The 23,321-nt window shown below is 35.4% G+C and overlaps 1 protein-coding gene across 7 annotated transcripts in view; it reads left to right on the forward strand.

The window, feature by feature from the left end:
- RAB3IP (RAB3A interacting protein) overlaps positions 1 to 23,321 on the forward strand; it is a 51,318-nt gene that overhangs the window by 16,401 nt on the left and 11,596 nt on the right. For 5 of the 7 annotated variants that reach the window (XM_036920973.2, XM_036920972.2, XM_036920969.2 and 2 more), the window contains 4 exons: positions 507 to 782; positions 1,498 to 1,756; positions 17,718 to 17,813; positions 23,210 to 23,287. In XM_036920973.2, coding sequence (XP_036776868.2) covers positions 532 to 782; positions 1,498 to 1,756; positions 17,718 to 17,813; positions 23,210 to 23,287 — 684 coding nt within the window. In that variant the 5' untranslated portion in view covers positions 507 to 531. Of the gene's footprint in view, positions 1 to 506; positions 783 to 1,497; positions 1,757 to 10,391; positions 10,463 to 16,659; positions 16,680 to 17,717; positions 17,814 to 23,209; positions 23,288 to 23,321 lie in introns of those variants that run through there. The other 2 variants (XM_036920974.2, XM_036920976.2) reach the window with 2 other exon arrangements.

Here is a 23,321-nt window from a genome sequence, read left to right on the forward strand (position 1 = left end):
TTCATAATCTGGGTGAAAGATATACAGGAGCTCTGCAACTTGTATGTAAATTTGAAATTATTTCAAAAGGAAAAAAAGCACTGACTCCTCTAAAGTCCCATAGCCAGTATGAGGCAGAGCAAAACACATGGTTGAACATAGTTATTTTGTTCTAAGTTTATATATCTTTACTGCCTCTTCGACTTACTCTTACCAGCGTCACATATCATAGCAAACTTAAAAATATCAAGCAAATTGTTATTCATTCCTAATTGTCACCTATTAATTGTACTCACTTTAATAGAGCTAGTTATCACTGTCAAGTTTATTTCAAATCAGACTGGTTACCTTTTGCAATATTTATATTCTGAGGTCACTTAAATAAATATTAAATTATTTGTTTTTGTCTTTTCTCAGTTTATACAACTATATAAGGGACTGTTAAATACATTTTGTAATTTATACCTCTTCATGTAATTTTAAATGTCACTATCTCAAAATAATTACTGCTTTTTGTTTTACTATAGGTTATCTTATGATGAGGCTTTTGCTATGGCTAATGACCCCTTGGAAGGCTTCCATGAAGTAAACCTTGCTTCACCTACTTCTCCAGACCTTCTTGGTGTGTACGAATCAGGAACTCAAGAGCAGACTACCTCACCAAGTGTCATCTACCGGCCACATCCTTCAGCCTTATGCTCTGCCCCTGTCCAGGCTAATGCCTTAGATGTCTCTGACCTTCCTACACAACCTGTGTATTCATCCCCCAGACATTTAAATTGTGCAGAAATATCCAATATCAGGTAGGAGATCATCAAGCTGCTTCTTTTGGAGTGTTGTATTAAATAAATGGACAGTTTGCTTGGTTATCTTGTTTTAAATTTACATATTTTAGGAAATTTGAATAATGTAAACTTGTCCATGAAGAGCAATACATGTTAATGTTCACAGGCAGGGGTCAGCAAACTTTTAATGTAAAAGGCCAGATAGTGAATGTTTTAGGTTTTGCTGGCCAATGCATTTTCTGTGGCAACTATTCAACTCTGCTTTTAAAGTATGAAAGCAGCCATAGACAGTATGTAAATGAATTAGGTCCAATAAAACTATATATGGACACCAAATTTTGAATTCCATATAATTTTCTCATGTCAAAAATATTACTTTGATTTTTTTTCCCAACTATTTGAAAAATGTGAAAATGGCTTTTGACTTGTGGGCCTTATAAAGACAGGCAGCAGGCTGGATTTAACTTGCATTAGTTTACTGACTCTTGTTCTAGCATAGCACTGTGCAGTAGAACTTTCTGGCATGATGGGAATGTTCTGTTTCTGTGCTGTCTTATAGGATAGCCATTAACCACAGTCACTGTTAATGACTTGAAATGTGTTAGCTTTGATGGAGGACATGCTTTTAATTAAATATAGTGGCTATCCAATTGGATAGTGCAGTTCTAGACCTTTGTGTCTGTGCCAGTTATGTTTGAGCATTCCCTGATGTTTTCTGAACTCTCCTTTACAGCATCCATGTTGCAGACCCAGCACCTTGTTCTACCTCCGGATTCACAGCTGGCTTAACTAAATTAACAACAAGAAAGGACAACTGTAATGCAGAGAGGGAATTTTTACAGGCTGCCACTATAACAGAGGCTTGTGATAGCAGTGATGACATTTTTGGGTTGAGTACCGATAGTCTGTCCCGTTTACGAAGTCCATCTGTTTTGGAAGTCAGAGAAAAGGGCTATGAAAGATTAAAAGAAGAACTGGCAAAAGCTCAGAGGGTAAGCAAAAGGATATTTTATTTTTCCATGTACTCAAGACATTAACATTTACCTATGGAGTGGGGCAACTGAAATAATATCATTACAGCTCTACACTTACACTTCACATGCACAGCTGTCACTCAGCACCTGTTGGGCAGCATTTAAGAATCTGTGAAATTGGAGTGGTAAAGCTCATCTAAGAGTACCAACTGGGAAAATGAGATTCAGAAGCTTTGTCCCCTACATTGCCTACATTATTGGCTATATTACATTGTCCTGCATTATTTGTAATGCAAATTTGGTGGGTTGTGTTCTGTTTGTAGGGTTTTCCCTTCTTATATGTGGTTGACTTTATGGTCCTTTACTTGAAGTCCTTCAGTTCAAGTCATTTTGTTTTGAGGAATTGTTTTAGTAACATTATCTTTGTCATTCAACTGGGTTTCAGTATTTTCTGTGTCTTGGGGAATTTTCTTAATAATTTGTTCTATTTCCTACTTGGTAATCTTTAAAATTCCTTCTATTTACTTCCAAATTTGTGACCAGGTTTTATTATTTTTCTTGACTAATTTAAATTTAATTTAATTTCAGAGGGAAATTTATAGCCCTAAATATTCATAATTAGAGAAAAGGAAAAGTCTCAAATCAACAATATAAATTCTCATTCTAAGAACCTAGAAAATAGCAAAATAAAACCAAAACAAGCAGAAAGAAGGAAATAATAAAGGTAAGAGCAGACATCAGTGAAATTGACAACAGAAAAACTAGAGAATATGAATGAAACAAAGTGCTGGTTTTTTAAAAAGATCAATAAAATTGACAACTCTCTTACATGATTGACAAAAAAAGACAAGACATAAATTAACAATAGCAAGAATGATCAGGGGCTATCACTACAGACTCTGCAGACATCATTAGTACAATAAAGGAATGAATACTGTGAATAACTTTCTCTCTATAAATTTGACAACTTAGGTGAAATGGACCAATTCACATTTAGAAACTTGAGATGATAGGATAAACATTCTATAGATGTAATTTCCAGTACATTATGACATTTTGCAAACATATTCCTGCTCTCTCCCTACCAGACCTGTCTCTCAAGAGCATAACATTGATTTCTCTATCCCCAGTGCCTAGCATAATATGATGCAATGCTTGGCATATATGTCTCTTCATAAATGCTTTGATAAATGGCTAATTATCAAGTAGCCATGTAGATTTGTTAAAACATTTTTGGTCAAATATAATCAATAGCCTTTTTAATCTTTTCCCAATGGGTGGGTATGTGATGAGTGTAATTGTATTTGGCTTCTGCCATCTGGCTCAGACTCTTGTCTTAATACACAGTTTTAAGTGAAATCACAGTTTTATGTAAGGGAAACTATTCAGCATATATACCCTAATACACAGTATTAAGTGAAATCACAGTTTTATGTAAGAGAAACTATTCATCATATATACCCATCTTTGAGAACACATTGTGGTTATTTACTGATCAAACAAATTGGTAATTTCTTAGCTCAAGTTAGGAATTTTTTTCTGACCCATAGAAAATATGTCATTTTTTTCTCTTTTAATGAAGTATTTTTGATATACAGTCTTATATTGTTTTCAAATATACAGCACAGCGGTTTAACAGTTATCCATATTATTAAATCCTCACCCCCACTAGTATGGTTACTATCTGTCAGCAAGGGAAGATGTTACTATATTCTCAAGACTACTACTATCCCCATGAACAATTTATATTATGATTGAGAATTTTTGTGCCTCTTTATCCCCCTCACACGTCCCACCCACCACCCCAAACCCTCCCCCATGGTAACCACTAGTTTCTTCTCAATGTCTATGAGTCTATGGCTGTTTTGTTCATTCTGTTTGCTTTGTTTATATATATATATATCTTCGACACATAAGTGAATTCATATGGTATTTGTTTCTTCACCTGGCTTACTTCACTGAGCATAATACCCTCTAGATGCATCCTTGTTGTTGCAACTGGAGGGATTTGTTTTCTTTTTATGGCTGAATAATATTCCATTGTGTATATGTACCACATCTTCTTTATCCTTTCATCTATTGATGGACATTTAGCTTGCTTCCATATCTTGGCTGTTGTGAATAATGCAGCTATAAACATAGGGGCATGTATCTTTTCTAATCAGGGATTTTGTTTTCTTTAGGTAAATTCCTGGAAGTGAAATTACTGGGTAATATGATATTTCTACTTTTAGTTTTTTGAGGAACTTCCATACTGCATTCCACAGTGGTTGTACCAATTGACATTCCCACCAACAGTGTAGGAGGGTTCCCTTTTGTCCACATCCTCGCCAGCACTTATTATTTCTTGTCATTTGTATAGTAACTATTCTGACTGGTGTGAGGTGATATCTCTTGTGGTTTTGATTTACATTTCCCTGATCATAGCGATGTGGAGCATCTTTTCATGTGCCTTTTATCCGTCTTTATTTCTTCTTTGGAGAAATATCTGTTCAGATCCTCTGCCCATTTTTTAATCGGGTTTTTCTTTTGGGGGTGTTGAGATGTATGAGTTCTTTATATATTCTGGTTATTAACCCCTTATCATATAAATTATTTACAAATATATTCTCCCATACTGTAGGTTGCCTTTTTGTTCTACTGATGGTGTCCTTTGCTGCATAGAAGTTTTTAGTTTGACATAGTCCCACTTGTTCATTTTTTGTTTCCTTGCCTGAGGAGATGTGTCCAGGAAAAGATTGCACATACTTATGTTTAAAATATTTTTGCCTGTTATGAGAATTTTATGGTTTCATGTCTTACATTTGGGTCTTTGATCCATTTTGAGTTTACTTTTGTGTATGGAGTTAAGGCAGTAATCCAGTTTCATTCTCTTACATGTAGCTGTACAGTTTTCCCACCACCAGTTGTTGAAGAGGCTATCTTTTCCACACTGAATAGTCATGGTTCCTTTATTATATATTAATTGACCATTTATGCATGGGTTTATACCTGGGCTGTCTATTCTGTTCCATTGATCATTGGATCTGTTCTTGTGCCAGTACCATGCTGTTTTGATTACTGTAGCTTTGTAGTATACTTTGAAGTCAGGGAGTGTAAATCCCCAGTTTTGTTCTTTATCAGGATTTCTTTGGCTATTCAAGGTCTTTTGTGATTCCATATGAACTTTAGAACTATTTGTTCTAGTTCATTGAAAAATGTTGTTGGTCTTTTGGTAGGGATTGCATTGAATCTGTAGATTGCTTTAGGCAGGGTGGCTATTTTGCCAAAATTAATTCTTCCTATCCATGAGCACAGGATAGATTTCCATTATTTGTGTCGTCTTTAATACCTCTCATGAGTGAGTGTCTTACAGTTTTCAGAGTAAAGATCTTTCACCTCCTTGATTAGGTTTATCCCTAGGTATTTTATTCTCTTTGATACAGTTGTAAATGGTGTTGTTTTTATGATTTCTCTTTCTGCTAGTTTGTTTTTAATATATAGAACCACAACAGATTTCTGTGTATTATTTTTGTATCTTGCAACTTTGCTGAATCCAGTTATTAGTTCTAATAGTTTTTTGGTGGAGACTTTAGGGTTTTTTGTGTATAATATGTCATCTGCAAATATGGATAATTTAACTTCTCCTTACCAATTTGAATGCCTTTTATTTCTTTTTGTTGTCTGATTACTGTGGCTAGGACCTCCAGTACTATGTTGAATAAAAGTGGGGAGAGTGGGCATCCTTGTCTTGTTCCTGATCTTAGAGGAAAAGCTTTCAGCTTTTCACCATTGAGTATAATGGTAGCTGTGGGTTTGTCATATATGGCCTTTATTATGTTGAGGTATGTACCCTCTATTCCTGTTTTGTTGAATTTTGATCATGAAGGGATGTTGAATTTTGTCAAATGCTTTTCAGCATCTATTGAGATGATCATGTGATTTCTATCTTTTTGTTAATGTGGTATATGATATTGATTGATTTATGAATATTAACTATCCTTGCATCCCTGGAATAAATTCTACTTGTTTGTGTGGATGATCCTGTTGATGTATTTTTGAATTTGGTTTACTTATATTGAGTATTTTTGCATCTGTGTTCATCAGAGATATTGGTCTATAATATTTTTGTAGTGTTCTTTGTATGGTTTTGGTAATAGAGTGGTGCTGGCTTTATAGAATATGTTTGGAAGTATTCCCTCCTCTTTTACTTTTAGAATACTTTAAGAAGTATGGGTATTAGCTCTTCTTTAAATATTTGGTAGAGTTCAGCTGTGAAGCTATCTGTTTCTGGGATTTTGTTTTTTGGGAGTTTTTTGATAACCAGTTCAGTTTCACTGCTGGTACATGGTCTGTTCAGATTTTCTGTTCTTCCTGGATCTATCTTAGAAAATTGTATTTTTCTATGAATTTGTACATATCCTCTAGATTGTCCAATATAGTGTGTAATTTTTCATAGTATTCTCTAATAATTCTTTGTATTTTGTGGTATCCATATGAGTATTCCTTTTTTGTTTCTAATTTTATGTTGTACTGTTCTCTTTTTCCTTGATAAGTCCAGCTATGGGTTTATCTATTTTATTTTTCTCAAAGAACCAGCTCTTGGTTTCATAGATTTTTTTTCTATTGTTTATTCTTCTCTGTATTATTATATAATTTCTGCTCTGGTTTTTCTTAAAATGTCTCTCCTACTAACTTTGGGTTTCATTTTTTCTTCTTTTTCTAGTTTCTTTAATTGTGAGTTTAGACTGTTTGGGATTATTCTTGTTTCCTGAGGTAGATCTGATTTGCTATGTACCTCACCTTTAGAACTGCCTTTGTGGCATCCCACAAATTTTAGATTGTTAAATTTTTGTTTTCATTTGTCTCCATGTATTGCTTGATTTCTGTTTTAATTTGTTCATTGATCCATTGATTATTTCAAAGGATGTTATTTAATCTCTGTAGGTTTTTTTTTTTCTTTGTGTAATTTATTTTTAGATTCATACCATTTTGGTCTGAGAACTTGCTTGATAGAGTTTTGATTTTTTGAATTTATTAAGGCTTTTTTGTGGCTTAGTTTGTGATCTGTTCTATAGAACATTCCATTTACACTTGAGAAAAATGTGTATCCTGCTGCTTTTGGGTGGAATGTTCTGTAGATTTCTCTTAAGTCTCTGATTTAATGTATTGTTTAGTGCCTCTCTTTCCTTTTTGTCTGTCTGGTTGATCTGTCTGTTGATGTCAGTGGTGTGTAAAAGTCTTCTAGAATGAATGTGTTGCAGTCTATTTCCCCCTTTAATTGTTAGTATTTGTTACAGGTATTTAGGTGCTCTTACATTGGGGCATAGATATTTCTAATGGTTATATCTCTTGTTGGACAGATCCTTTTACCATTACATAATGTCCTTTGTCTCTTGTTACTTTGTTTTGAAATATATTTGTCTGATATAAGTACTGCTACTACCGCTTTTCTCTCCCTGTTATTTGCATGAATTGTTTTTTTCCCATTCCATTACTTTTAGTCTGTGTATGTCTTTGGGACTGAAATGAGTCTCTTGTAGGCAGCATATAGATGGGTCTTGTTTCTTTATCCATGTCTTTTGATTGCTGCATTCAGTTCATTTACATTTAAGGTAATTATTGATAGGTATGTACTTACTGCCATTATATTAATTGTTTTCTGGTAGTTATTTATAGCTCCTCTCTGTTCCTTTCTTCTTCTCTAATACTCTTCTCTTGACATTTGATGGTTTTTCTTTAGTGTTGTGATTAGGTTTCTCTTTTTAGTTTTTTGTGTATCTATTATAAACTTTAGGTTTGTGGTTACCGTAAGGTTCATGGATAGCTTTCTGGCTACATAACTGTCTGTATTTAGTTGATGATTGCTCTATTTCAAACACTGTCTACAAGTACTTTTTTATTCTTCCTCCTCCACACTTTAGGTATTAGATGTCATAATCTGCACTTTTTGTGTATCCCTTGATTGATTTTGTGTACAGTTTGTTTTACTACTTTTGTTTTAATTTCATTCTTGCTTGGTAGGTAATTGGTCTACTACCTTTACTGTGGGTTTGTTTTTACTGGTGAAACTATTCATCCTTAGGAACATTTTCATCTATAGTAGTTCCTTTAACATATCCTGTAATGCTGGTTTCATGGCTATAAATTTCTTGAGCTTTCACTTTTCTGGGAATTCTTTAATCTTTGTTCAAATTTGAATGATAATCTTGCTGGGTAGAGGGTTCTTTGTTGAAGGTCCTTCTGTTTCAGTGTATTAAATATTTCAGGCCACTCCCTTCTGGCCTATAAGGTTTCTGCTCAGAAGTCTGCTGGTAGCCTGATGGAGTTTCCCTTGTAAATATTCTTTTTTCTCTCTCTGGCTGCTTTCAATACTCTCCCATCCTTGATCTTTGTCATTTTAATTGTTATATGTTTGGGTGTTGCCTTCCTGGGGTTCCTTTTGTTATGGTTTCTCTGCGTTTCCAAGGCCTTGAGTGTCTCTTTCCTTCCCCTATTGGGGAAGTTTTCAACAATTATTTCCTGAAAGAGACTTTCTATCCCTTTGTCTCTCTCTTCTATTTCCAGTACCCCTAATATGCAAATATTGTTTCATTTGGATTGGTCACCCAGCTCTCTTCTCATTCTTTCATTTCTAAGATTCTCCTTTTTCTGTGTTCTGCAGCTTCATTGTGTTCCTGTCCTCTAATTTCTATTTCATTGATTGTCTCCTCTACTTGCAGCAATTTGTTATTCATTCCCTTGATTTTATAATTCATTTCTGTTACTGTATTCTTCAGTTCTGTGTGGCTGTTTTCTGCAGATCAGTGAGCATGTTTATGACTGTTACTTTGAAATCTTTATCAGGAAGATTGATGATCTCCATTTCATTTAGCCCTCTTTCTGCTGCGTTGTAGCTTTGTTTGGAACATATCCCTCTGCCACCTCAGGGTTCCTGTGTTTCTTCCTTTGTATTAGATGGACCTGCTATGCTTTCAGGTCTAAAGAGTAATGCCTTTATGAAGAAGGAGTTCTGTGGTGCCCAGAAACTCAAGACTTTCTCCTCTCCAGTGCCTTGTTCTCCTTTGCAGTTGAGCTCAGGTGCTCTTGGTGGGCAGTGGGCTGAGATGCCCTTCTGTCTGTCTCCTGGCAGTGGTTTAACTCAGTTGGCTAAGGCCGGCAGTTTGCCTCAGCCAGCCCTTTGTCATCAGAGCAGTGTCTTCTGCTGGGATGGTTGTGGGTGGGCCACCTTCTGCCTGCCCTGCAGCAGTGGTGGGGCTTCTAGATTAACAGGGGTGTGTGGGGCTATGGCACAGTGAGTGGCATGGTGGGAAGGTGTGCCGGGCCTTGGAGCCGATGGGTTGGGTGGTCAGAGGGCTCCAGGAGCCTGGAAGCAATGAGTCCTGCTGCCATGGAGTGTGGGAGCTGCCAGCACGTGGGTGTCCCCTCATGGCAGCAGGGTGCACAGCACCAGGCTTGGCTGCCTATGGGGAGGAAGGAGCACACAAAGCTGTCTCCTAAAGGTAACTCTCTGGGCTGAGACGGCCAGGAAAGCTGCGAGAGCCTACCTCTGCCTGCCAGGCAGCAAAGTCTGATGCTTCTGGGCTGAGTGGGCCTGCATGCTGGACCTGTTGGGCTGAGGGAGGGCTTGGGAGCTATTGTCTACCTACTGTTCCTCCTCCAGAGAGAACTCTGTCCAACACTTGCTCTTCTGGCATCCCTCCCACTGCTGGCAAATCTTTGAAAGTGCCACCTCTGGTGGGTCTCAGCAGACCTGCCCGGCGTGCCTGTCCTCCATAAGTGGTTGGAGTCTCAGCCTCCCAGAATGTTCCAGCGGTCCCTGGTGTCTCGCCCTGTTAATCACCAGAACCCAGTGCAATGTGGACTCTTGATCCCAGAGCCAATCTCCAGGACCAGGTGTGCAGAGTTGCTGAGTGCCAATCCTCTCCCTGCTCCATTCCTCTAACTCCTGCCTGTGGGCTGGAATGGGGGAACGGCTTGGGTCCCACTGGTTTGTGGCTCTGCCACTTTACCTTTTCTATGTGGTCTTCTCTTCTTCACCAAGTGTAGTCGGTCTGTTCTGCACTCTTCAGGCTGTTTTCTGGTTTAGTTGTATTTGCTGTAGTTGTTTCCTTGGTGTGTGGGGGGGAGGGGGTTTCTGCCTTGCCTCCCTACTCTATCTTTCCCCCTCCCCCATTGGAATTTCTTTTGAAATTGTCAATTTGCTCTGTTTAGGGGTTGAAGTAATTACTGAAAAAATGACTGTTGAAGTAATTGAAATAATAATGATATGTGAACACATATATGGTGGATTTTATTATGAAGAGTTCAAGATAGTGTTAATACTTAGAGCTTGAGGCTTGCAAAGGACTTGTATGAAAATAGTTATTGGATTCTGGAAATTTTTGAATCAAAATTATGTCTTTAGCTATTCTCTTTGTTCTTATTTTAAGAGAGGCCAGATACCATTTTTCCATCCTCTTACTTTTTAGCTATTTTTTGAAAATGTCTTTTTGTAACCTTTGTTTTAAAAAATATTTTCGCTCAGTAAACAATTTTAGGTTGATAGTTTTTTTCTGTTAGTCCTTTAAACATGTTGCTCCAGTGTCCTCTAGTTTGCATTGTTTCTCACAACAAGTTAGCTATTATCCTTACCTTTGTTCCTCCGCGTGTGATGTGAGATTCCTTTTTATCACTGGCTGTAAGCAATTTGATTATGGTGTACCTTGGTGAAATTTTCTTGAGGTTTCTTGTGCATGGGATTTGGTGAGCTTCTGAATTTGTAGGTTGTTAATTTTTATTAAATTTGGGGAATTTGGGCCATTATTTCTTCAAAAACTTTTACATACCTGCTCTGTCTCTCCTCTCCCTCAGGACTCCTATTACATAGAGATTGCTTAAAGCTGTCCCACAGCTCACTGGTGCTCTATTCATTTATTTTTTAAATCTTTTCTTCCCTCTGTTTTACTGTGGATAGTTTCTGTTGCTGTCTTCAATGTCACTTCTCTTTTCTTCTGCAGTATCTAATCTGTTACTCCTATGCAGTGTATCTTATATCTTAGACATTGTGGTTTTCATCTCTGAAAGTTTGATTTGGGTCTTTTAAAAAGTTCCTTGCTCTGCTTAACATGTTTTTCTGCTAGCTCCTTGAACATATAAAATTAAGTTTAGTATCTGTTTTAATCCTTGTCTAATAATACTTTCATCTCTTTAGGTGGTAAGCTGGGGCAAATCATAGGGCTGATCTCATTTGTTTCTGATGTCTGGAGGATCACTGTCTTTGTTGCTTGATGTATAGTGTCTTAAAAATTGTTCTTGCATATACTTTTTCCAGTTTTTTAGTTGTGTGAGGCAGAATGGTAAATATTCTTCTAACTCTATCTTGATTAGAAGTGAAAGTTCTGTTTATTTGTTTGTTTGTTTTGCCCCATCCCAGTAACCCCAACACAGAAACCTACATTTACACACATGCTCCATTGATTGTGAGCTTTATGATGATAAGGATTATAAGTGTTTTTGCTCATGACTATATCTTGAGCATATATGAGTTCTCAGTACATTTTTTGATTAAATGAAAATATACATGTGTGCAGTTACCCCATTGTATGAATAGACAACCCATGCATAATATATTAGCTAGGGACATGCTAGCAGCTTATTAACATTGCCTAAGTTTTATTGACTTAACCTAATAGAAATTCATTTTTTTTTATTCATTTAACACTCCAAAGCCGAAGTGTGAAATAACTCAGGGATCTGTGTTTCCTGTATCTTAGATCTTTGTAATCTTGTAGAGTTTTATAGTTACCTGTACCTAAACAATGAGCTGAAGGGAAAAGACAGCTTAGAGAAGACACACCTGCTTCTAAAAGTTTTGACCTAGAAGTGATACACATAGCTTTTTGTTCATATTCCATTGGTGTGAATCAGTTTAATGCTGATACTTAAGATGTGTGGTAGCTGGGAAATGTAGTCCCTGGCTGGGCTGCTACTTCCCAGAAACAAATCGTACTGTGTGTGGGAGGAGCACCTATGTGATCACTGATTTGCAGGTACAGGGATACCAGCGACAGTAATGTAGTCCTTCACCTGCTTGGTCTTACACAGGTCATTGCTGAGGGACAGTGTTTGATGGACAGTTTTTGAAGAACAGTTCTACTTCAATTCTGAAGCAGAAGTTGTGCTTTAATATGTCTTTATTATAGTGTAGCTTTCTAGACTCTAGCTTCTGCTGAAACAAAATTATTTGTTGAGGCTTGAGGATATGCATTTTCAATAGACTCCTATGTTGATTCTTATAGTCACTAAAATGTATGACCTACCTTTATATAACCTTAAACCTATTGGCATAAGGTGTGTAGTGAGAGAAGGTCACTCAAAAACATACTGTTACCAAATCCGTGCTCAGCATGCTCTACCAACTGTGGTCAAGGGTGTTCGTATGCACATAGTGTTCTCTTAATAAACAAATACTTCATCAGTAACCAAAGGACTCATAGCATTTTATAAGGCCCTGTAGGGGGCAGAAATAATTAGATTTTACCCTTTCCTTAAGGAGGCTAGTAACTGGGGAGAAAAGACAAGTGTACATGGTCATATTTCACTGATTCTAAGTTGCACATTTTTTATCATTTTGATATCTCTGAAATCAGTGTGAGTTTTGAAATTGCTCTCAGCTAGACACAATCATAGTAGTCATTGCCTATTTATTTGTGAACTTGGTCATAGCTATTCATGTTATGATTCAGTTGGATTATGTGAGTTGGGTGCATTAATTGTTGGTCTTATGGGTTAAATATCTTCAAAATGATCTCACTATGCTATGACTTTGTAACATAAAGAAAGGTACAAAAAGCAGAATGATACATGGTAAATATCATGCCTCTGTCAGCTTAAAAGAGTCCTTCCTGGAAGTATAAAATGAAAAATTTAAGTGAAAAACAAAAGCATCATCATTTCATTGACAACACTTTTTCCTTCTTGATGTATAAAATGTTTATCTTAAAAATGGTAGCCTAAATTTGATGGAATACACTTGATCATAGAGTCCTGATATTCTGTGTTTTACATCACTCTCAAACATCTCTCCAGTACTACCACTCTAAATCTGTTCTCTCTTGCATAAAGGATTGCAGTAGTGACTATTTTCTTTGTCTCTAGTCTTTTTTTATTTTTTAACCTAGTCACACTGTCCAAGTTACCATTTTGAATTGCAAATCTGATCATCACTATCCTATTTTAAATCCTTGAATGGCGACTCCCTTTGCCTTTGAAATAGTTTCCCCTTGTCTTTAAAGGAAGTCCCAGTATCTTAGCCAAGGCTTTTCAGGAATGGCATTATCTTCTTGTGGCATACATCCCTCGCCATCTTCAACTATCATAAAACATACTGTTTTGTTTCTTTGTATTTGGCAAGCTCTTGCTTTTTTTAGTATGTAAAATCACTACTATAGCCCTTATCCAATTACCTTGTGAATCTGTTTGAAGATTTGCTGCCCTCTATTGGCTATGACTGTGAAAATAATGGACTAGGCCTCTCTTCTGTGTCTTCATTACCTAGATGAATGCCTGATGCTAACAGGAAAATTAGCATCTAATGAACAAAAATGAGTGTTTGTTAAAGGAATGAACTTTGAGTAACTTATTACAGTACACACGGTTGTGATAATGAAAGTGCAAATTAGATTCTAAAAAGTGTTCATATGATACACAAGTTTGTCTCCATATTGGTAGATTGTGTTCAAAGCATGAAGAGAATGTACTCAGACATTTATGGAGAAAAGGCTAGTTCAGATGGATGGAATCAGACCAATTTAACTCGAACTTTAGAATATGGATCAAGGGAGATAACTCTAAAAAGGGAAACAATGCATGTTGTAAAGGATCTTTAGTATTAGGGTGAGGTTTATGCCACTTTGGTAGATGGTAGGTAGCTAGTCAAGAATTTTGCCTTCATGAGTGATGTATGTATTGCTCAAATGGATTGGGAGCTTCTCAAGGAGCAGTGTCTTACTGGTTTTGTATCCTAATGGATTACCATAGTGACTACCTAGTAGGAAATATTGAATGAATTGCTTTACTTTTCATATATAATTACAAAGCAGTGAAATTTTAGAGTTTGAAAGAATCTGGTAAAGTTTAATGCATTTATAGATTTATAAATTAACTCAGGGAAAACTGGCATCTTTATATCTCTGTCCAAGAACATGGTATGTCCTTATTCCTTTTTGTTTATGTCTATTTTTATATTTTTGTATTTGGCAGCATTTTACATTTTCATTTTGCATTGTAGCCTGTAGCATTATGAAGTTGCCTTTTGTCTTTAGTGATTTTTGCCCTGTATTCTGCCTAGTCTGATATCAAGATTGAGATTCCTATTTTATTTTCATCTGTACTATATTTTTTAGTATGTTTTCTGCCCATCCTTTTATTTTTAATATGATCACTTTAGTTTAGGTATGTCTCTTCTATAGAGCATAGAAATGGATTTTACTTTTTTTAGCCCATCAGAAAATAATCTTAATAGGTGAGTTATAACCATGTACATTTATTGATAAATGTGCTATATTTGGGTTTGGATCTGTCACATGGCTTTCAGGTGTCTACTGTGTGTATGCACAAACATTGTCACTATGTGTTCTATTTTCTGTGCCGTCCTTTTTTTTTTTTTCCTGTTTTGGTGTTTTGCAAGGTTTGATTTCCATTCTAGTTACCTGTAATTGAAGATATTTGTGTCTCTTAGCCCTTCTTTTGATACTGCCCTTGTTCTCTACTATAAGTAATACTAAAGTTATTTAGTATGTTTCTTTCTCTTGTACCATTTAATTTGAGTTAAAGTATTATCTTAATGTTAATCTCAACGCTCTTAAATATATTTAGGTTTATATATTTGATTTGTGAGCTTCAAGTTGTATCCCTTTACTCCCCATTAGTATCTAAGAAATTTGTGAATTTAGTTTCATCTTTCTCTTATTTGTGTATGTGTGTTGGTTTTACATTTCTAAAGCTTATAATATCTACATAACTATTTTGTCAGCTTTATCCTCATTTAAAAAAAGAGACTTTTATTTTTTGGAGCAGTTTTAGGCTCACAGTAAAATTGAGAAAGAAGTCCAGAGTTCCCAAACAGCCCCTGTCCCCACACCCCCAGAGCCTCTCCACTGTCAACAGCATTCTGCTCCAGATTGGTACATTCGTTAAAATTTATGAAACTACATTGACACATCATTGTCCTCCAAAGTCCAGAGAACATTAATTCTCTTGGTGGTGTATATTTTGTAAGTTTTGGCAAACATATAATTACATATATCTACCATTATAGTATCATCCAGTGCAACTATTCACTGTCCTAAAAAAACCCTGGCATCCACTGATCTTTTAACTGTCTCAATAGTTTTGCCTTTGCCAGAATGTCCTATAGTTGGAATCATACAGTATGTAGCCATTTAAATTGGATTCTCTTATTTACTAATAAGTATTTCTTTTCCTCCACGTCTTTTCCTTTTAGTGCCAAGTAAAATTCCATTATTTGGATATACCACAGTTTATTTATCCTTTCACCTACTGAAGGGCATTTTGATTCTTTCCAAGTTTTGGCAATTATGAATGTATAATCGTCTGTTTACAGGTTTTTGTGTAGATACAAGTTTTCATCTTCTTTGGTTAAATACTAAGGAGTGTGATTGTTGGATTCTAGGTTAAGAGTATGTTTAGTTTTATAAAAACTGGCAAAATGTCTTCCAAAGTGGTTGTACAATTTTGCATTCTCTCCAACAGTGTATGAGAGTTCCTTTTGCTCCACATCCTTGCCAGCATTTGTTCTGGATTTGGGTTGTTTTAATAGGAGTTTGGTGCTATTGTTTTATGTTTGTATGTTTTATGTTGTTTTGCATTTTACTGATGACATACAATATGGTACATATTTTCATATGCTTTTTTGCCCTCTGGTTATCTTCTTTGATGAGGTGTCTGTTCAGTCTTTTGCCTATTTCTTAATCAGGTTGTTTGTTTTCTTGCTGTTGAGTTTTAAGAATACTTTGTATATTTTTTATAACAATCCTTTATCAGATGTCTTACTAATATTTTCTTTCAGTCTGTGGTTTGTCTTTTCATTCTTTTGATATCCCCATCTTTTAATTCATAGTTCTACACTTAAATACATTTGTTTCTCACTCCTAGTCGTTAATGTTAAAGCTTCTTCAGTTTTCTTTCTTGATTATCTGAAACAAATTTCCACTTGATCATTCAGGCAAACTCATGGAAGAGAAAGTCTTGAAAGTTTTATAGGTTTGTAACTCTTTGTCTCCAGCCTTAACACTTGAAGGACACTTTGGCTGGATATAAAATCCTCATCTCCCATTTTTTTCCCTTGAGTATCTTAAAAATGTTATTCTGTTGCCTTTTTTTTTTTTTAGCATAAAATGCTGTTTGTATTTAATATGAATCCCATTTTATTTTCCTTATAGGTGACTTGACTTTTTTTATTATTATGGAAAGTTAACATATTTTTGTTTGCTTTTCATGTTTAAATGAGTTGGATTTCCCTGTACTATTGGAACGAGGTTCCTGTAAAGGAATAGGTTAAAACAGGATAGCTTTTTCAGTTTTATGTTCAAATGCTTTCCCCTTTGTTATTGGCATATCTGTGTAGCCACAGCTGCTTCACAGAGATAAACCTTGTTCAAGAAGGTTTTATCATGTAGCCAGTGTCTTTTCAAGCCTTAGTGGCTTAATATTATATCTAATATTTTTTTTTTCTTATATGTTTCTATGTGTTTCCTTTGGAACCTTGCCATCACCTTCCTCTTTTAATATCTGAACCTTCTCTCTCTCTCCCTTCATTATTCCTGTCCTGCAGTTTGTTTTCAGATTTCAAGAAGTTTCCATTAGAGTGGGCTCTGTCCTGGAAGGACCTTTGCTGGATACTCTGAGGTTCCTGAGCAGCTAGAGCTTTACAGTGCTGTTTGCTATCCTAGGACTGCAAGTAGGCTTTTGCACTTCCTGCAGCTTTGAGTCTGTGAAAACCTTTAAGTTTTCTCCATTTGTTCTCAGATTTGTTCTCCCAGTTTCCACCAAGGGTAGAGTTCTCTCCTTTAGGATTTTAGTAATGATTTTTGGGTATTGAGGCTCTAGAGGTATCCCTATAGTCCTCTTCCTTCTGCACAGCTGCTGACCTGTGGTGTTGGCAATGTAGCCACATTCTCTTACAGTCTAAAATACATGGGGATTCTCTTACCTAGTTTGTTGAAGATACAGTTTTGTATTCTTCTAACGTCCCACGGGGTATATTTGGTTTTCAAGAGTTGTCCTTGGAGGATTCAAAAGCTATGCTGCCACCACAATTATAACACAACCACCCATTGTTTTATTAGTGTAATTGTGCCCAATATATGTGGAGCTTGGGCTTTTTGATCCCTAAATTTGAAAGCTTAATTTTTTTAAACATCTACTTATGACCTTTTAAGGAGTCATGTATAATTGGTGTGACTTTGTCATTAACAAATTTCTTGAGTTAAAATGCACATATGCATCATTTGCCTCTAGCTAGAATATGAATGGGTGTGGTCTCGTGGAAATTTTAGACTAATGGCCATATGATACATAAAGTTATCTGTAAGTACACAGTTTTCTAAGTAAAATGAAAAAAACGACTCATTTTATTGAAATGAATATGCTTAATTGAAGAAACTCTTGCTTGATGGAAATAAATATGTTCAGAGAGAAGGGAAAAAGCATAAAGTCATTTATTGTTTATTTTCACATGTAACATATAATCACATTCAATCTTTGAATGCTTTATGAAAGAAACATGGACATTTAATATGTGAGTTAGAATTATTTGTAATTCTGTATTTGCCTGATTGTTTTCCACACAGCAAGTGCTAAATAAACATTTTCAGTGTGAACATTATAGGAGGGGGTGGTGTTAGTATTTTGTAATTTTATTAGTAAAGATTACCTAGTCTGCTGAATCTAACTTCAAATTATGGAAATCCAAAATAAAATGATCAATTTCTCATAGGAACTGAAGTTAAAAGATGAAGAGTGTGAGAGGCTTTCTAAAGTACGAGATCAACTTGGACAGGAATTGGAGGAACTCACAGCTAGTCTGTTTGAGGTTGGTCTATTTACATCTTGGCCAAGAGCAACGTCTTGATTTTTATATACTGATATAATTATTTTTTATGGGATCTTGAAAAATATATGCTTAGTTTTGTGCACATTTGTAAGTCCTGCAAGAAAAACTAAATCTTTAAGAAATGTGGAGTCTACAACTTCTAAAATGAAGTGAAAAGAAGTAACTGTGTACTTTTAGTACCAGGTTGTTTTAAAAATGCATATTTGGAAAGAAACAGGTAAATTTTCATTTTGATTTTGCTCAATATATAGGGGCTACTTTAGAGTAACTTTTATATGACTTCATAACAAAGGTGGCAAACCCTTGAGTTAGTCATCGGATAGGAGATGGTTTGAGGAATGTTAGAAGGCACATCTACTTGCTAGAAGGCTCACCTCTTTGTTTCCAGCCTGACACCAGGACCCAAATTTCTACCCATCTCGAACAGTTTTCCTCAGTCGGGGTGCCATTGGCATTGACATTTAGCATCCTTGGTGCACTAGTCAGTGTTCTCCAGGGAAATAGAACCATTAAGATGTGTGTATATACAAACACACACATATATAGAAAAAGTGACTTATACAAGGAATTGGTTCATATGATTATGGTGGCTGGCAAGTCCCAGTCTAGAGTGAGTGAGCAGGCTGGAAACCCAAGAGAGTTGGTATAGTTACTATTCAGGTCTAAAGGCCTAGAACTAGGAGAACTGATCATGCAGTTCTAGGCTTGGGACCCAGGAAGAGCAGATGTTTCAGTGCAAGTCTGAAGGCAGGATGAATTCTTAAGCCATGGGGATAGGGCTTTGCATTCTATTCAGGCCTTCAGCTGATTGATTGGGTTATGCCCAGTCACATTGTGGAAAGCAGTCTGCTTTACTCAGTCTCAATGTTAATTCACATTAATTGTTAATCTCATCCAGTAACACCCTCACAGAAATACCCAGAATAATGTTTGACCAAATATCTGGGCACCCACTGGCCCAATCAGATTGACACAAAAAATTAACCATCATGGTTATCTTTGTCCCCAGAATGACAGTAATACTCCTTGATCTTTTTGATGACTTACAAGTATCCCTGAGGTATGGGAAGAAGAAAGTACTTCTTTTACTAAGAACATTGCCTTTTGGGTTAAGACCTTGAGCTTTTGGAAGTTCCTTATCAAAATGGTTAATGTGTTACTGGGATGACCAATGCCATTATCATGTAGCAATATAGTTCTTTTATTTTTTAAAAGTTTGTTCTTAAAACTTTGCAGTTAAAGATTTTAAAGGAAAAATTCCTTTACATTTTGTTACTTTTATTTTTGCAATATCTAATTTTAAAGGTATGCTTATTTTCTTGCATAGTTGTAATCCTAATATATTTTGTAATTTTTCTTCAAATAACCTCTTTTCTTATTACCACATAGTGTAATTATAGTCATAGTCTGTCAACTCCATTTGCTACCATTTTTTCATTAAAGTAACATTGTAGTGGATATTTTTAGATGTATGGCCTTTCCATGTCCCGCTGTTCCTTGCCCTCTCTTCTTTTTTGGGGTTATTTATTTTGGAAACATTTGAAAACTAATCATTATTTTTGTGAGTTAGTCATCAGAGAGGACAATGATAAACTTAAGGATGCGAAGAATGGGAAATTAATGATATTGAACGGGCGCTGTAGGTGACTTGTTATGTTTTTATATGTAGAAGGGGTATACAGAAATAAGATTTTTCCATTACTGTCCATTAAGAAGAAGATTTTATGCCAATACATGGAAATAAGAAAGCAAATATGCTTCTTAAGGTTTGTTTTCCTACCTGTCTGCCCTTAATTTTAGCCCTGCTTAGATCCACTTACCTGCACTTACATATATTCTTTAGATGAAGCAGGAGGCGAACAAACAGAAAGGGACTTTTCCCTTTCTACTGCAGGATGTGAAGTACCAGAAATGCAGTTTGTGAAAAAACATATCTAAAAAACATAGCTTTGGGGTCCCTCCCTAATCTCTCTCTGACCTAGCAATGGCTGATCGCCTTGACACTAGGTATACTTTCTGGGAAAGAATCTACATTGGTTCAAGATGATACCACTGTTGAAGAAAGTTATATTCAAACCATTTCATGAATTTTGAAAAAAAGTGTTAAGTTTTTCTGTGGTCTTAATTGTGTCTTCATGTTCTCAGTTTACCATTGTCTTATGAAAAGATTCTTTTTGCTTGCTTTTTATGTATATGTGTGCATAGTTTCTCAAGAATTAAGGATTATTCTGAATAAACTCAATTTATAGTTTTGATAAACAACATATAAATTCAAATAAGGAGTTTATTAGTGTATGATGAATAATCTTGAATATAATTATGCTTTGTAGCAAGGCTGAGTCAAACAGTATCAAATATTTACAATAACTCTGAAGTTTTATATATATAAAATATAAAATATTTTGTCAGCCAGCTTTAGTAAATACATATGATATGCCTAGTTTTATCTCCACAGTGTTATGAGGCATATATGGGGCCAATTATTGTCATTTTATCTATGAAGAAAATGAGGCGTAAAAAGCTAAGGAACAGTGCTGGGACTCATGACCCTGATCCTTACTTTAAGTACTATGAAAATCATAAATGGCTCTTCCGTTTGTCTTAAGCCACAGGTAATGAGCCATCACTGAGGCTTCTCTTTACTTCATCACACATTCAGACTGTCAGTAAAGTCTTGTGACACTACCTCCAGAACATAAGGCAAGTTCATCTGCCTTTCTGCTTTGATATTGCTAACACTGTCTTACAAGCCACCATCATTTCTTACATAGACCAATAGATACCAAACTTTCTGATCATGTACTCTGTCTGTAATAGAAAAATTTGGGCATGTACCTTTCATTATGATGAAGGTAATTAATATTTAGTGGGAGTTCCCTATGTGCTCGACCTGTTCCAAGAGTATATATACTTACTTATAAATTATATATACTAACATATACATGATGTCTTATGTAAATCATAAAACAAAAAGGCTTTAAAAGGAGTGGGGTGATAATAGAAATGCTGAAAAATTTTTTTAATACAAAAATATTTTATTTACTCTAAAATACCATGTGTGTGTTTTTATTTTTAGTGAGAAGAATATGATTGATGTTACCTTATTCTTGAAAATCTTGTTTTAACAATTTACTGTTCAGATTCTGTTTTTTAAATTAGATATATTATTGCTGCTCATAACTCACAGATATATTGATCCAAATGGAAGAAATACATCTTTCCCTGTATTAAGCTGTTAACTAAATTTTCAGTTCCATTGCCTGTTATGTGACAGTTTTTCCAGAAAATTCTCTAATTTATGTCTTCTAATACCAGCAAATTTTGTTTGTAAATTAACCAGAAGATGTTGAATTTAAACATTATTTCAAACAAAGAGAAAAAGGACCTTCTTCATTTGAATCACTGCTAAGCAGATAGGAATACATTCTGTTTTCAGTGTTTGTAAGTGTATAGTCGTAAATGTTTGTATTGATAAAAGGTCTGCAAACTACAGCCTGTAGAGCAAAACTAGTCTATCTCTACTTTTGTACAGCTTTGTAGGCTAAGATTGGTTTTTACATTTTAAATGGTTGGGGGACAAAATCAAAAGAATATTTATGATATATGACTGTAAATTTTTACTGAAATGAACACTCATTTGTATATTGTCTGTGGCTGCCTTCACACTGCAACAGCAGAGTTGACTACTTGCAGCAGACGCTCTCTTGAGTTAGAAAGCCAAAACTGTTTACGCTCTGGCCCTTCAGAAAATCTGCTGACTCCTGGTTAAAAGGATACACCATTTTCAGCTTCAGAGTGAAAATGATAGAACAATTTTCAAACTTATAAAAAATCTGTATTTTGATGTATCTATCAGTTTGCAAATCTTGTGCATTATCTTTTTAGATACTGCTTCTGCCTCATTCTAGCTCTTTCCTTCCCTTTTGGGACTCCAGTTACATGTATGTTATTCCTTTTCACTGTATCCCTTATACACCCAAAATTCCAGCTCATTTTTCTGAGTTTACTTTCTCTCCTGGATCTTGGTCACCTAATTCTTCACTGTTTTGTTAGTTCTTTAATACCTTTAAGCATTTTTAAAAACTTTCCCTCCTTTTCTAATTGTTCTCCATAAGAGGTATGGTCCAAATTGCATAGTTCACTCTTAAGGAAAGCAGAGACCATTTCTGAACACCTAAATCTCTCCTTAGCATGAGTTTATAGTTAAAATGTCACTTATCTTGAAAGGCTAGATTAGATATATTTGCTATTTTGAAAATATCTGCTTTTCAAATAGTCTGTTGACAGCCACTTATCACAGAAAAATTCAGCAAATCTGAAATAATTGTTATTTTTAAAGGAAAAATGCTATCCTACTTATTAAATTTGACTGCTCTTGAGAACTTTGGTACAAGGTGAACCGCATGATTGTGCATGGATGATTTTCACAGTTAATCACATCTCATTAGAAAGCCTTGATATATAGTAAAGCTTCTCTTACTTAAACCAACGTAATCTGTGATTTCATGTTCATTGGCACAGAAACTGCAATTCATTATAGTACTAGAAAAGTGAATGCATGCATGGGAATGAATGCAATCTTCCTTAAAAAATGATAAGGCTTCATATTACACCTAGAATAAAATCCAGAATTCTTACTCAGATATTTTATTTATTATTAGAACGTAAACAGAATGTAAGCTACTTAAGAGCAGGGATGTTGTCTCTTTTCCCAACATAGCACCTGGAACAGTACCTCACAGGGATGTCACAAGTAAATGTTTGATAAATATTATATGAGAAAAGGAATTAAATATTGAGAGTTTCAAATTTGTGATACTGAAAAATTAAGACCTTATTTAGGGCAGTCTCTGATTTACCCTTTTAGATTGCTTTTTAGTGACAAAAGTGTCAATTAATATCTTTTTTTAATTGGAAGCCCTAAGGCTGCTCAGCTGTTCCTCCTATCAACTACTACTTTATTGTTGCATTAATTTTTTTTACTCGTTCCCTCTGTATATCTTTGCTGTGACTAACAATATGAATGTATACATTGTGACCAAATTACAGAAATCTAACTGCAGAGGAGTTAGGTCTGACACGCGGGCCATGTATTTTCCTTCCTCACATTCATAGTCTTCACCCAAGCATTGGTCAGAGCGATTGAACTCAATGTGGCTGCCTCAGTGGTGTTAGTTCTGGAAGAAGGTCCTTGTTCCTAATTCCCACTAGTTTGTGTATCTGATTACACCTGCTTTTTCAATAGCTGACACTGAATGCTGTTTTGAGGCTAAATTTTGGTAAACTTTGATGCAAGCATAGTTGCTTTTTGAAAGATTTTTTATAACAAATATTGAAAAATTTGTCTCCAGAATTTGAGATTTTAATTTTTTCAGGAAGCTCATAAGATGGTGAGAGAAGCAAATGTCAAGCAGGCAACAGCAGAAAAGCAACTGAAAGAAGCACAAGGAAAAGTAAGTTTTGCTGCTTTAATGGTGTAAAGTGAAA

This window comes from Manis pentadactyla, chromosome 10, assembly GCF_030020395.1.
Source record: "Manis pentadactyla isolate mManPen7 chromosome 10, mManPen7.hap1, whole genome shotgun sequence".
Lineage (NCBI taxonomy): Eukaryota > Metazoa > Chordata > Mammalia > Pholidota > Manidae > Manis > Manis pentadactyla.